This window comes from Sciurus vulgaris, assembly GCF_902686455.1.
Source record: "Sciurus vulgaris genome assembly, chromosome: 16".
Lineage (NCBI taxonomy): Eukaryota > Metazoa > Chordata > Mammalia > Rodentia > Sciuridae > Sciurus > Sciurus vulgaris.
The window spans coordinates 21,405,277-21,418,865 of record NC_136477.1 but is presented as its reverse complement, the minus strand read 5'-3'; the positions used below and the strand labels follow the sequence as shown (position 1 = coordinate 21,418,865).

Below are 13,589 nucleotides of genomic sequence, written 5' to 3'. Positions count from 1 at the left end.
TAAACCCCAAGTCCTTCCCCTGATCTGAACCCTAAGCAAGTGCAGTGAGTTCTGTGGGGGCTGGGGAGACTCATGGTACTGTCCTGGGCCACACAGCATTAGACCCAGATAGACCAGGTCACTTACAAAGCAAGATTTAGAACTGTAAGCTTTGCTTTTCTTCTTCTCCTTCTAAGAGAGAGAGAGAGAAAAAAAGTCTTTCTATTGTGCTTTTAAAAATTAGGGCTGGGGGTGGGTGTAGCTCAGTAGTCGAGAACTTGTCTAGCATGCATAAGGCCTTTGGTTCCATCCCCAGCATTGCAAAAAGCAAACACAACTAAATTGATAAAAAAGAAAAAAGAAAAGGGAAAAGAGTAGCAGCCACAAACAAGCCCACAGGCTTTTTTTCTGCTTTTTCTTATTGTGGTAAAAAATGAATAACAAACTTTGTCATTCTAACCATTTTAAATGTACAGTCCATTGGCATTGCACACATTCATATTATTGTGCAACCATTACCACCACCATCTCCAGAACCTCCTCATTATCCCAAACAGAAACTTTGTGCCCATAAAATACTAACTCTCACCTCCCCGCCCCAGCAACCACCATCCTACCTTCTGTCTCCAGGAATCTGACTGCTCAAATACTTGGAATTAAATAGTATGTGTCCTCTGTGTCTGGCTTATTTCATTAAGCATAACATAGGGGAGAATTAATTGCTAATAATTAATGTGAATGACAACCAAAAGTTGAGCAAAGCTACACAGACTCAAATTCACACAGACACAGAAACACATACACAATAACCCCCTAATGGAAGGAAGAGAATATTTTAAAGGCAATAATACTGCGGTAGTAGAAGGCAAATCCGTCATTGCCAGGGTCCAAGGGGCAGGAACTGACTGCAGAGGGTTGGAAGGAATTTTGTAGGGAAATGGAAATATTATATCATGCACTTAGCAGGACTTGTCAAATTGCACAATTGAGATTGGTGAATTTTATGGCATGTATGTTACATCTCAATAGAATGGAGAAATATTTTTTACATTTAGATAAATAATACAAGAGGCATAAAAGAATGAAATGAAATGAGATGATAAACACCTGACCAGTAAAATATCTTTCTTTTACCCTTAAGTCTGGTTTTGTTCCCTGAAGCAACCATTACCATTTTTTTGGTGCATTTGGCCCGGGGTTATCTATGAAAGTGTAGGTGTATCGCTATATACCACCTCTACTTAATTTTACTTATTTTAATTTGCCAAAAGTTTGCATGTCACACTATTGTTCTGAACATTGGGTTTTCCTCTCTATAATGTAGCCTGGGCGTTACTCCACATTGGTTTACAGAGCACCACCTCATTCTTTTAAATAGCTGCCTGGTATTCCATTGGATGCAGCGTAATTTATCTTCCTGGCTTCTAATGATGTATATTTGAGTTGTTTCTAGTCTTCAGCTACCAGGGCAGAGAGGAGAAGACACTTAGCTGGAGTTGGAAGGTGACAGTGAGACATACCTTCCCCAGTGTTCCTGGCTACAACTTGGGTTATATTCCCCACAGAGGTTGAGGACCCAAAGGCTAGAAGGTATTATTTCAAGATGAGGCTGCATGTGGGTGTGGCTTCTGCTAGATGACTCAAGCTCTGTTTACAACGTGAAAAGTGCCTTCTGTGTTCTGACAAAATAAGAATAAGCCCCTGAGAGGTGTAACCAAGGCTGATGTGCCTGATAAGACTGTCAGAAACTTCCAGGCCAGTTCTGGAGGATTCTCCATTTCTTAAAAGAATTAAAGGCCAGGGCCCTGCCAGGCTCCAAACCACGGGGGACCTAGCTCTGGTTTCACACACTGGCATGTCCCAGCTTAGGCTCCATTTAAGACTCCTGTCACCAGGAAAGCTGCCATCCTTGGAAGCCTGCTGGGATATTCTCATTCAGGTATCACGTGCAACTGAGCACGACATTTAAGTTGTATAAAACCCGTCTGGCCAGTTCCTTGGCTAACAGGAAATTCGTTTGTATGTAGGCGCTCTCTTGCCAACAGTTTTTGAAAATATTCTAGTGTCACTGAAAATGACTTCTTGCAGATGTCCATCCAGCAGCTCCCCTTCTAGGAATTTCCCCCACAATATCCTCATGGCTGCCCAAAGTTGATTCTGTGGGAGTAGCTGAAGCACAGCAGGTCGTAGCACTGACATCTCCCAACAGGGAACTGATTACGTGGACGATGACAGTCTGCCATTGAAATTATAAATGTTCTTGGGTTCAATTCAAATGATCAAAGTCATAATAATTCCGATTAGTGGAGAGATTTGTTCTCAGCCAGGACTGAGTGATTTACACATGTTCTTTCAAAGGGCCCTCTAGCCAACCTCCAGATACTGCTGTGGCTGTTTTGTAACCAAGCACAGAGTCTCAGGGAGGTTAAGCAACTTGCCCAACTCACCAAGTTAATAAGCAGTGGAGTCAGGATTTGAACCAAGCTTTGCCTGATGCCAGAGCTTGCCTGCTGAGTCAGATCACGTTGAGAAGCTAGAAAGGTAACCATGTGCTCAGGAGATGTTTGGCTCTAGGCCTCCCACTTCTGTTTCCTCTTGCTTCGTGTCAGTTTCTAGCCCAGAATCTGAGCCCTTTGGGATGTGTGGACTGAGGAACTGGGGAATACAGTGACATACAAGAACTAAGAAGTGAATTCTGTAGTGACCTATGGAAGCTGGGTGTCGTACCCTCAGAGGTGCTGAGCTACATGCCAGCAGGGCAGTGGATAGAGAGTGATCCATCGTACAGGCTGGATCATCCCTCCTGAGACAGGGTCCCCATGGCCTAGGGACTCCAGCAGACAGAGACCCAGGGCTCTGGGCCACCTGCATAGCAGCCCAGTGTCTGGCTCTGGAGATGCCCTGTGACCTGGAAACACAGGAGATTGATCTCATCACCTGTTCATCTCTGAGATGTCCTGAGATCTGCATGATGAAAGTTTGTAAGTTGTTCTTGGGTTATATATTGTTTTAGTCAAACATCCTTGGTTGAAATAGCCTGATGTTCCTGCCGCCTCCACATCAGCGTCTGTTTGGGCAAACAAAGCACGTGCCTGGATATACACCCTCCCAGCTCGGCTCCCAGCGGGACCACACATTGTTAGGAATTGCAGATGCTTCTCATGGCTCCAAGTGTTTTGTGACACAGCAGATGACCAGGGAAGTGGGCAGACTCAGAAACAAAGACCACAGCTCAACTTCAGTTCTGGGCAGTCTTTGGACTCAGAAAGTTGATGGAACTTTTCTTTCTTTTTAAAAAACAACAACAAAAAATTTTTTTGGAACTTTTATTTCTAGGACTATTTTTATCATCCCAGGCAAAGGCAGCAGATTGTCACCTCATACACTCTTGTACAAATGGCACTGTTCTCTGAGAACACTTTGATCTTCTTTCATTGAGGATAGGAGTGCTTACACTTCATTAAAGAATTTGCAACTACACCATCTGTGCTCCTGAAACTGTTTTAATTTTATTTTTCAAGACAGCTCCAAATTTATTATTTAAGGACGTTCACACCCCCAGGTGAGGCATTCACTGACCTTGCAGTCTAATTATTGAGTAGCATTTCTATCCAGCAGAATGGATGGCTAGGCTAACAAGGCTCTCAGTGGCTCCGTTGGCCTGGGCCCCACCCAGGAGAGAATTGAGAAATGCAAATTATTCTCTACGTGCAGTAATTCCTTTTACACTCTTGGGGATTGAACCCAGTGTGCTCTTCCACTGGGCTACATCCCCACTCCTTTTTATTATTTATTTATTTTTTGAGACAAGGCCTCTCTAAATTGCTAAGACTGGCCTTGAACTTGTGATCCTCCTGCCTCAGCCTCTAGAGTAGCGAGGATCACAGGCCTACAGCAGCATACCTGGAAAGAAAGAACTTTTAATTTCATAAATGTTTAAAGACATTCTATCGAATGTCTATAAAGAATATCCTGGTTTTCTACTGTATTCTATCACAGATTCAGCATGGCTAGGCAGAGAAAACCAAACCAACCGAGCTGGGATGTTATGGAGTGATGTAGTTAAAATGAAGACCACACAGAACAATATAAAGTTCTTGTCAGGTTCATTATTGCTGCTAATAATTTGTCCTTCACCACGAGGACACTGCTGAGCCCCATGTAAGCCCAGACACTTCAGGTGTTGCTACTTCCTTCCAGACTTTTCCCCTCTGTCTTCCTATGAGACAAAGACAGAAAGAGCAAATAACGACTTTAGCCACACTGTACCTGCGACTAGCTGGCTCCTTGCACTGTATCATTAGCAGTTCATCATTATTTTCTGGTTATTCCAGAGTAGGACTGCATTCCTGCTGACCTGCCCAAATTCCATCTACTGCCTCCTGGATCCAGGTTGGCCATGGGCACATAATACACAGCGCAGGTGCCAGGCCCTGGTGTGGGGGAGAGGACAATCTCCCCACCTTGGCTAAGACACAGCAAGCTTGGGCTCCTCTGACAATCCACACTTTCTTTTCTCTACTTTCCAGTTTTCCCAGGATCTGTGTCCATATGTGCAGCCTTGGGACTGTTTTTCCTTCTCCTCTTCATCTTTCTGACTAGCATCAGATCTGAAGCCAGAGACCTGGGCTTCAGAATTTCCTTCCCTTGCCACTTTCTCACAGTGTGACCTGAAAGTTACCTAACTCTGAGACATTCATACTTAGACTCGCCAGGAGACCTGGACCAAGCACGTGTTTATTCCGCAGGTATGTCCTAAGTGCCACCAGCTTCCAGCCATGGTCTAGCCACTGAACTCTTGGCAGTTGGACATAAAACTTCCTGAGCCGGTCCACTGACATGAGGGTCCCCAGGAGGTCCACACGTTGGCTTTGGTTTAAATCTGCTCAAAAAACATGTGAACAAGAGGTCCCTATGTGTAATTAAAATGCCTCAATTAAAGGTTGGAAAATGGAGGCTCAGAAGGGTGAGGCGACTTCCCCCAGTCTTACATAAGCTAACCGCTGACACCACTTGAGGTGAGAACCAGGAGTCCTGACCACTCTGCTTGCTGCTCTGCAAACTGGACACGACCAGCTGCCTTCTGGGCTCACAACCACACTACACAACCCAGCCTCCCTTCTTCCTGGGTGGGGCAATGCCACTGAGGTCCAGCCCACACAACAGCAGCAGAAGTGATGTGCACAACTTTCTTTCGTGGCCCGTGAAAACCTCCAGTGTGAGATTTCTCATGCTCTGCTTTATTCTATCAGTTTGATGCAGGTGAACACAGAAGGAGCATTTTTTTTTTTTTTTTGCAGTGCTGGGGATCGAACCCAGGGCCTTGTGCTTGCAAGGCAAGCACTCTACTGACTGAGCTATCTCCCCAGCCCAGAAGGAGCATTTTTGAAGATGGCAGAGCCCCTAAACCGAAGGGCCTGGGTCTCCACGTCACAGCTTGGAGGAGATCCTCTGTTTTGCATCTAAGGTGAGCAAGAAATAAATAGCTATTGTGAGTGGGCAGGACAGCAGCTTAAGACAGGTTGTGCCTTGAATATGAGACTCAAAATATGAAGTAAGAGTAACCAAGAGGCACCAGAGCCTTTGGTTTTCTTGACACACAGTGCTCAGGGTATCCTGAAATGGTTCAGGAAGATAAGGAACACAAGGTGTCCCTTGCAATCAATAAGAGAAGGTCACTCCGCAACAATGATGTGTAATGAGCAGAGAATAACGATTTAACACATGGAGTCCTGTGACTTTCTAGATGTGTGTGTCAGAGGAGGAAAAAGATGGAGAAGTCTCTGTACAGGAACAGAGAGTCCATGGGGTTTTTCACTAATGAGAAAAACTTATTGTATGACAAATAGCCACAGAGTGTTTCAAGAGGACCCAGAGACTGAGTGATTTACATGGGATTAACTGATAGAGGCATCGACACCCCAAGAAAGGGAGACAGGAGGAGACTCAGGACAGAGATAAACATGAACTAAATGCAAATATGTGAAAAGAAATTTAAAACATCTACCTCGCCTCAAGTTTGTGATTAGTTTCAACTGGTTAAGTTTGTGATTATTAAAAAAAAAAAAAAAAAAAAGCAATAAATCAGAGAGTGGGTTGGTGAAGAGCCCTCACTCTGGGAGACCACCCAATCCACAGACGGCACCTCCATCTGCTAGCCAGGACCTTGGGCAAGCTGCTGCGCCTCCTTGTGCACTTTTCTCCATTTGTTCCTGGAGACTTTCTGAATAAACTCTTTGACCCAGTTATTCTTCCTCCAGGGATTTTGCCTACAGATAAACTTGTCCAAAAAAGCTGACTGCAAAGATAGGCCCTGAGGTTCTGTTCATAGTAACAAAAGAATGGGGACATCTATCAATAAGGGGGTGGTTAAATTTAACATGCCGTTCCCACAACAAGGAATATTATGCAGCTGTCACAAGGCACCTGACAGTTCTGTAAGTTCTGATATGGAATGGACATCACGATGGAGTCCTAAGCAAAAAACAAGAGGAATATGGGGGAAATCTTACACTATGACCTACAGTATGCTTTGTGCACAAGAGGGAGATATGTTACTTAGAAATTTGTACAGCATAAAAATGGCTCCGGAACAAAACATAAGAAATCCTGGCTGTCTCTGGGAGGAGTCTAGAGCCTGAAGTGGAAGGGGAGATATACCCCCAGCCACTTTGTAGTACAGTCACAAAACACTGGGGATATGTTCTGAGAAATGCATCTCTGGCTATTTCATTGGTGCATAAGTGTCATAACACGTACTTACAGAAACCTAGATAGTGTAGATCATTCACTTAACATGGCCTCCTGATAAAAATGAGAGATGTGGTAAACATGAGGTCTTCGAGGCTGCTGCCAGTATAGCTGAACAGGGTTACCATGAACCATTTTTAGTTCTTAAAAAGTGCTTTGTAAATTATAATATGCTATAAAAATCTAAATTGACGCGATCTTCTTTTTTTTATTTTTTTCATTTTTCTGATTATACACATTGTAGGATTGCTGGTGCTGAGCATTGAACCCAGGGCCTCGCACATGCTAGGCAAGACTCTGCTACTGAGTTACATCTCCAGCCTTTTTCTATTTTTTTTTTAAAATAGGGCCTTGCTATGTGGCTGAGGCTGACCTCTAACTCGCGATCTTCCTTCCTCAGCCTCCCAAGTACCTGAGATTCCAGGCATGTTCCACCACACTTGCCTATTTTTTCTTTTTTTTTTTAATGAGTAGAAGGAATACACTCTGAAACAATAATAGAAAGTGTAGTATAGTTAATACATAACCAGTAATATAGTTGCTTCTTATCATTATCCAGAATTATGCCATAGGAATTTTTCACCTCCAGTATATTCTTCTGGGACTGTGGTTGCATGTGTGTTCCATTGCTGACCGACATCACTAACATCAGTAGGGGGTGTGCAAGTCTTTTTCTAAACAGTTTTTAAATTGTTTGACTAAAAACACATACATATTCCTAGAGCAAATACAAACAGCATGAACTGTTTCTCGATTTTTTTTTTTTAAGGGCACTGAACCCAGGGGCCCTTTACTACTGAGCCACATCTCCAGTCCTTTTATTTGTTTATTTATCTTTATTTTTTATTATTTTTTGGGGGGGGAAGGGGTACCAGGGATCAAACTCAGGGGCACTTGGCCACATTCCCAGCCCTAGTTTGTATTTTATTTAGAGACAGGATCTCACTGAATTGCTTAGCACCTTGCATTTACTGAGGCTGGCTTTGAACTTGCCATCCTCCTGCCTCAGCCTCCTGAGTTGCTGGAATCACAGGCATGTGCCACTGTGCCAGGCAATTTTTTTTTTCTTTTCTTTTTAATCAAAGAAAGTTTCTGGAGCTCAATCAGAGTCTCTAGACTGACAAGCACACACTACCTTGGAGGCCCACCGTGTCGGGGGCACAGCACACTGTGTTGGGAGCTGGTTCTGGAGTCAGACTCTCTGGTTGCCTCAGTTTCACTCCATTCCAGCTAGGTAGCCCGGGGCTGGTCACATCCCCCCTGTGTGCCTACTCAAGGGAACTTAGTAGCTGGAGGTGCTTGAAAACGAAGTGGCACCACACAGAGTTCCACTTCAGAGCTTCATCTGTACTTCCTCAGGAGAAAAATGGCATTGTGATTACTCATACACTAGAGAACTTAGGTTTCATCCATCAGAGTTATTTTTGCCTGGCCATAGCCATGCACTCCTGTAATCCCAGCTATTCAGAAGGCTGAGGCAGGAGGACCACAAGTTCAAGGTCAGCCTGGGTCATTCAGCGAAACCTTGTCTCAAAATTAAAAAATAAAAAGGGTGGGGGTCCTACCTCCACAACTCAGAGGTAGAGTGCTGGCCTTGCATGCTCAAAGTCCTGGGTTCAATTCCCAGTACTGTCAAAAGAAAAAGGAAAGTGATTTTTTGGCCAATGTCCTATTTTGAAAACATGGACATTTACATCTCCAAACACATCACTTTAAACAAAATGATGTGCAGGAAGTTTTGACTTGCATTCCAAATACAACAGGGTCAAGAACATCAGGAGCAAGCGAAGAGACTGGTGTGTCATCAAAGGGAGGTAGAGTGGGGTCAGAGTACACAGAGCGACTGTCTGCGGACAAACACATTCATGCTCTGGCAGTCTCTAAGGGATGCCTCACACGTTTTACAATTAACAGGATTGGTTGCTAATGACACATATGTATCTTCTTGTGTTTCATTATGCTTTCGGAAACTGCTGGGCCTTTTGTATGGATGTGCAGTGTTAGATATTTCCCACACCAAAGAACGTGGGGAATTAGCGTTTCATGCAGATTGCCTCGCTTTCAGGAGATCACTGAGGTTAAGTGGGAGGTGCTTACACGTGAAACAGGAGTGGCTGGTGTAGACAATGCTCAGTACGCATCAGTGTCATCAGGAGCATCAGTCGGCAGTGATTTTAAAAAACCAATGCACCAAGTAGAAATTCAAAGCTAGAAAGAGGTGAGGGAGGGAACCTGGCTCTCCTGGCCTGGTTGTCTAGCATGCCGCCGGCTGCCCAGGAGAAGGTGCTGGGCTAATTACAAGGTTGTGGTAAGTGGTTTGAAATAATTTGATTGTGGAATAATTTTTATAATTTAGGATGATAATTAAAGGGTCAGAATTTTTCTTACTCACCAGGGCTGACAGCCTCAGCCATGTCATCTCCCACTGCCCCAAACATGCCAACCTCAATCAGGGGTCCTCCGGCCAGCAAACTGCTCTGTCACCTCTACCTCCTCACCCCATCCAAACCCCAGTCAGCACTACTGGGCAAAAATACGGGTGAGGCTTGTGTTAAAAGCCAAGGGTCGCAGATCTGTTTTCTCTGGGGCTATGAGTACCATCCAAATGGAGGGTGCTCCTCAGACTCTTGAGCATCTTAACAACACTACTCAGACTGCTTGCTGAACTAGGGGGAGGACTTCCATAGATGCTGGTAAAGCAACCCCCATGACAGCCTGGGTAGGTGTGAGAAACAGGCACTCACCCAGCAATGGCGGGAGGGCACAGTAGGACAACAGGACAAGCTTGCCACAGCAACATGGAAGCCCTAAGACTCCTCACCCCAATGACTCCCAGAATTTTAGCTGGACCAAACAGTCAAGAATATGCAAAACATCCAAGTGCAATAGAGCATGCCTATAAGCCCAGGGACTCTGAAGGCTGAGGCAGGACAAGTTTGAGGCCCACCTAAGCAACTTAGCAAAACCCTGCCTCTAAAAATGAATAAATAAATAAATAAACAAATAAGATATAAATAAACTTCAGAGTAACATAGCCACAAAAATATTCTCAGATCCATCAAAATGGAATAATCCAGTTTATACTATTTTATAATCTTGGCAACATAATTACATGAGTTATGTCATTATATCATCTACACCACAAAATTTGTAAGACCTTTGCATTGAATAGATCTATTGTTGAATAGGTTGTATGTTTTAATAGGAAAAAATGGAAGCAACTTACATGCCCAACAGCAGGGAACTAGTTAAAGCCATACAACAAGGTTTTCCCATTTTTGGTTTACACACATACTTGATGAGAAGACTATCCAAATGAACAAGGTGATCTGCTCATAGATGATTTTTTTCTGTTTTAGTTATTTATATTTATTGCCAACTTTTCTATGATAACTGTGCTACTTAAAATGTATTGTTTTTAACTGTTACTTCACTGTTGTTTTTAACTTCCTTCTTCTACACTGATAGCCAGGGAAAACCTTCAGAAGAGCATGTGCGTGGGCAGGAGCAGTCATCATAGATGGAATGACAGCACCTGAGGCGAACCTGGGGCTGACAGGTAAGCCCCAGCATACCCCTATGACAGGCAGAACAGCCCTCTCCTATGACTCAACTTGTGCAAATCTCTGGGGTATGAGGAGGGCTGGTGGGACTCATCAGTCCTGCCGGTTACACATTCCAGACCACAGCCAGCAGTTCCTCTTTTGAATCTGAAGAATGACGAACACACACACTCACACACACTCACCCGAGGTGAACAAACACAGCATTCGATCTGTCTGCCCACATTTTTGGAAGCAACAATGGGGTCACTGACCCAGACTCTGGTATCAGTTCTTGGAGAGCAACCAAGTTGAGGTTTTAACGGGGTTATGATTCCAATTTAATCAGTGATTCATTCCTGGAACTGGGGAGTTGGTGGGAATACCAAAGTCTCAGCAACACACCCTATGAAAGCACCAATTTTCCTCTATTTTCAGTTGTCCAGAGATACCAAGTTCATTTCCACTCTGCTGAGTCTTTCTTTAGAGAGTTCAGGGGTTTATCAAACAAATCCACGGTGAGAGGGCTCTGGCTTGCTCTGTCCTTGAAGGACAGACTCCAGTAACTTCCCAAAGGCCTCCACCAGTTAGATACACTCCAAGACTCCAGGCAAATCACATGTACTGCTGAGTTCTATTCCAACCACAAAAGCCCTCAAGTGGACATCATCCTGTACCCTCACAGGACCAGCTCCTGAGGTTATAGGGAGGAATTTAAGAAAGTGAATTGGGGAAGTTACTAAGCTTCCTGGTATTTATACACTGAACCATTATAGACCTCAGCCACTCAAGAACTTCCTGGAAAGAAGAGTCTCCAGAGGGAGCTACTGAAGACCAACATGGCAGCCCTCCTGCATCACAGTGGGGAAACGGGACATTGAACAAACCAGTTCAAGATGCCTTGATTTACACCGTAATCTCACTGGAGAAGTTCTTTCTGTTATTACAGAAAGTTGGAAACATCTCAAACAATTTTCATTTTCAACACAACTTCAAGAATGGTAGGCACCCGCACTTTTCTCTAATATACACATTTATATATATATTTATTTAAAATACATGCTGATTTATTATAGATAGTTTAGTAAGATAGTTTCTTTGGGGATAAATTGAGGTGTAACATTTTATTCAACCCTGATGTCCCTTCCCTCTCAGGTAGGGCAGCCAGATCTAGGACAAGCTAAAATAATCCTCTAAAAAAAAAAAAAAAAAAAAATACCCCCTAGCAATTCTGGGTGGAGGAGGGGTGGAGGGTGGGATTTTTAAAAAATTCACAATGATTCCTGATAGGAAGGCTTGAGAAAGTGTTTCCATTACGCATCTTCATACCTTGAACCAATTTTTAATTCTTAAAACTGATTTTTTTTTCTACAAAGGAAACCTTGAACTTCAGTCCTATGAAATTACAGTAAATATGTATACGATGTTTTAAAGGTCCTAAAATTTTCTATCTACTATGCAGCAGTCATCTAATGTTGGAGAAAGAAATCAGGAAGCTTTCCTGTCTTGTATTTGGAACGATGGTCGTCACCTTCACGACCAAGTTCAACCTCACAAGCTTAGTTTCATTCCTTACTTTAATTTACCCTAGTTTATCTACCTGACAAACACAGACACCAGCTTAGGTGCGGCAAATGATATCAAAGGTCCAAATCACTTCCTGGATAGCTCTAGTTCAAAAACACAAAACCTGTGCTAGTCTCAGAAAAGGCCCCTCGCTCCTATCAAGTTCTTACATGAAGACGCCAGATTATCTGCTATGTTCTAAAACTTCCAGGGCACGTCCTCACTGGCACAGTCCTCGGGGACTAGGCGGTCCCTCCTCCCAACAGGAACTACCCGAAGTTCACCCACATTCCCGAATCGACCTGAAGCTGCAAAGTCCACTATCTAGAGGTGCGAGGGTGGGAGGAAGTCGGCCTGGAGGCGCAGACCCTAGCAGTTTTCTCCCACCTGGCGCTTCCATTTCGAATTAATATTCCTGAACTTCCCGATAAGCGAGGGGGCTTGTGGAAGGATAAAAGGAGGCGATCTGATGGGAAATCGAACATCAGACCCTCTGTTTTCTTGCACTTTCTCCTTGGCCCAAGGGAGGAGGTAGAGGGTGGGCCTGGAAAGGAGAGCTTTCTCCCCACACCCGGCAAAGTTTTCCCCAAGAATCCCAGCAAAGACCTCGGGGCGCTCAGCTCGCCACCGCGGGCATGTTCCCAAGGCTAAGCTTCGGCGTGCCTTTTCCTCCTCCGCCAGCGCTGGGCTCATCCACTCGGGCCGAGAGACTACGGGTCCAAGACACTCCCACGTGCCACGGCCTGAGCGCAGGGCGAGGTCGCTGTAACCCAGGAGCGCACCGCCATCGCCACCGCGCCCGACCAGGAGCGAGCCCGAGCCGGGCTGTCCTAGGGATCCCACACAACCAGAGCATCCCAACTGCGCCGCCGCGGCCCCTCACTCTGCAGCCTGTATTCCCCAGGACCCTCACTGCCCGGCGCGGGCCGGAGAGCCCACCCTACTGCTCAGCGCCACCCCAGCCGCGAGCCCCACACTCACCTGCCCCGCGAAGCAGGCGCGCCGCACGCAAGCAGAGGAACCCCAGCAGTACAATCGTGACCCTGCAGTTCAGGCGGTCCATGGCTCTGGGGCGCCTCAGCCTTGGTGGGGAAAGCAACTGTGGCCTGTGGCTCGGAGCGGCGGCCGCGGGCGCCAGAGCCTGGCACCCGGTCCGCGGCGCTCCGCCCTGGCTAGCTCACCTGCGCGCAGGCGGACCAGCCCAGGCTCCGCCCTGCGCAGCTGGAGCGCCGCTGACCTGGCCGGTGTTTCCTCTCTCTCCTCCTCCCCTTCCTGCCTCAGCCACTCAGAGTGCGGACGTCCCAAGAAGTGTAGCTGGGTTCCTTCCCTACCCACTGCGGCATTACGTTGAACTTGTCTCCACCTTCCCGGGCTTAGTCCTCTTTCCCAAGGCTAAGATTGATCAGATCTCTCAGTCCACAGGTGCGAAAGTCGCACTTAGGGAAAGCCAGTCCGACTTCTCTTCGCTGTCCAGGTGTGCTGCTTTGGAAGGGAATCATGCTTGTGGGTCACCCAAGTCTTGGCTTCCTCTGCTCTTGCTGCTGCTGCTTGACCTTGACTGAGGTTCACTAGACATAAGGTCGGTGCTAGGGCTGCTCTTTGCAAGACCGTGAACCTGCAGCCTACCCCAGGCATGTCGCCTGCTTGTTTCCAGTGCTCACAGCAACCCTTTTGTCACAGGCAAGGCAGGCAAGACAGACTTGCCGTGTTGGGTGACTGGCCTGGGGTCACCAGGTTAGTTGGTAAATTAGA

At 45.6% G+C, this 13,589-nt stretch overlaps 1 protein-coding gene across 1 annotated transcript in view; it reads right to left on the bottom strand.

The window, feature by feature from the left end:
* Window positions 1-13,044, bottom strand: part of CDCP1 (CUB domain containing protein 1) — a 46,833-nt gene extending 33,789 nt beyond the window's left edge. The window contains exon 1 of the mRNA XM_079116650.1: window positions 12,819-13,044. Coding sequence (XP_078972776.1) covers window positions 12,819-12,900 — 82 coding nt within the window. The 5' untranslated portion in view covers window positions 12,901-13,044. The remainder of the gene's footprint in view (window positions 1-12,818) is intronic.
* Between the last annotated feature and the right edge of the window lie 545 nt (window positions 13,045-13,589).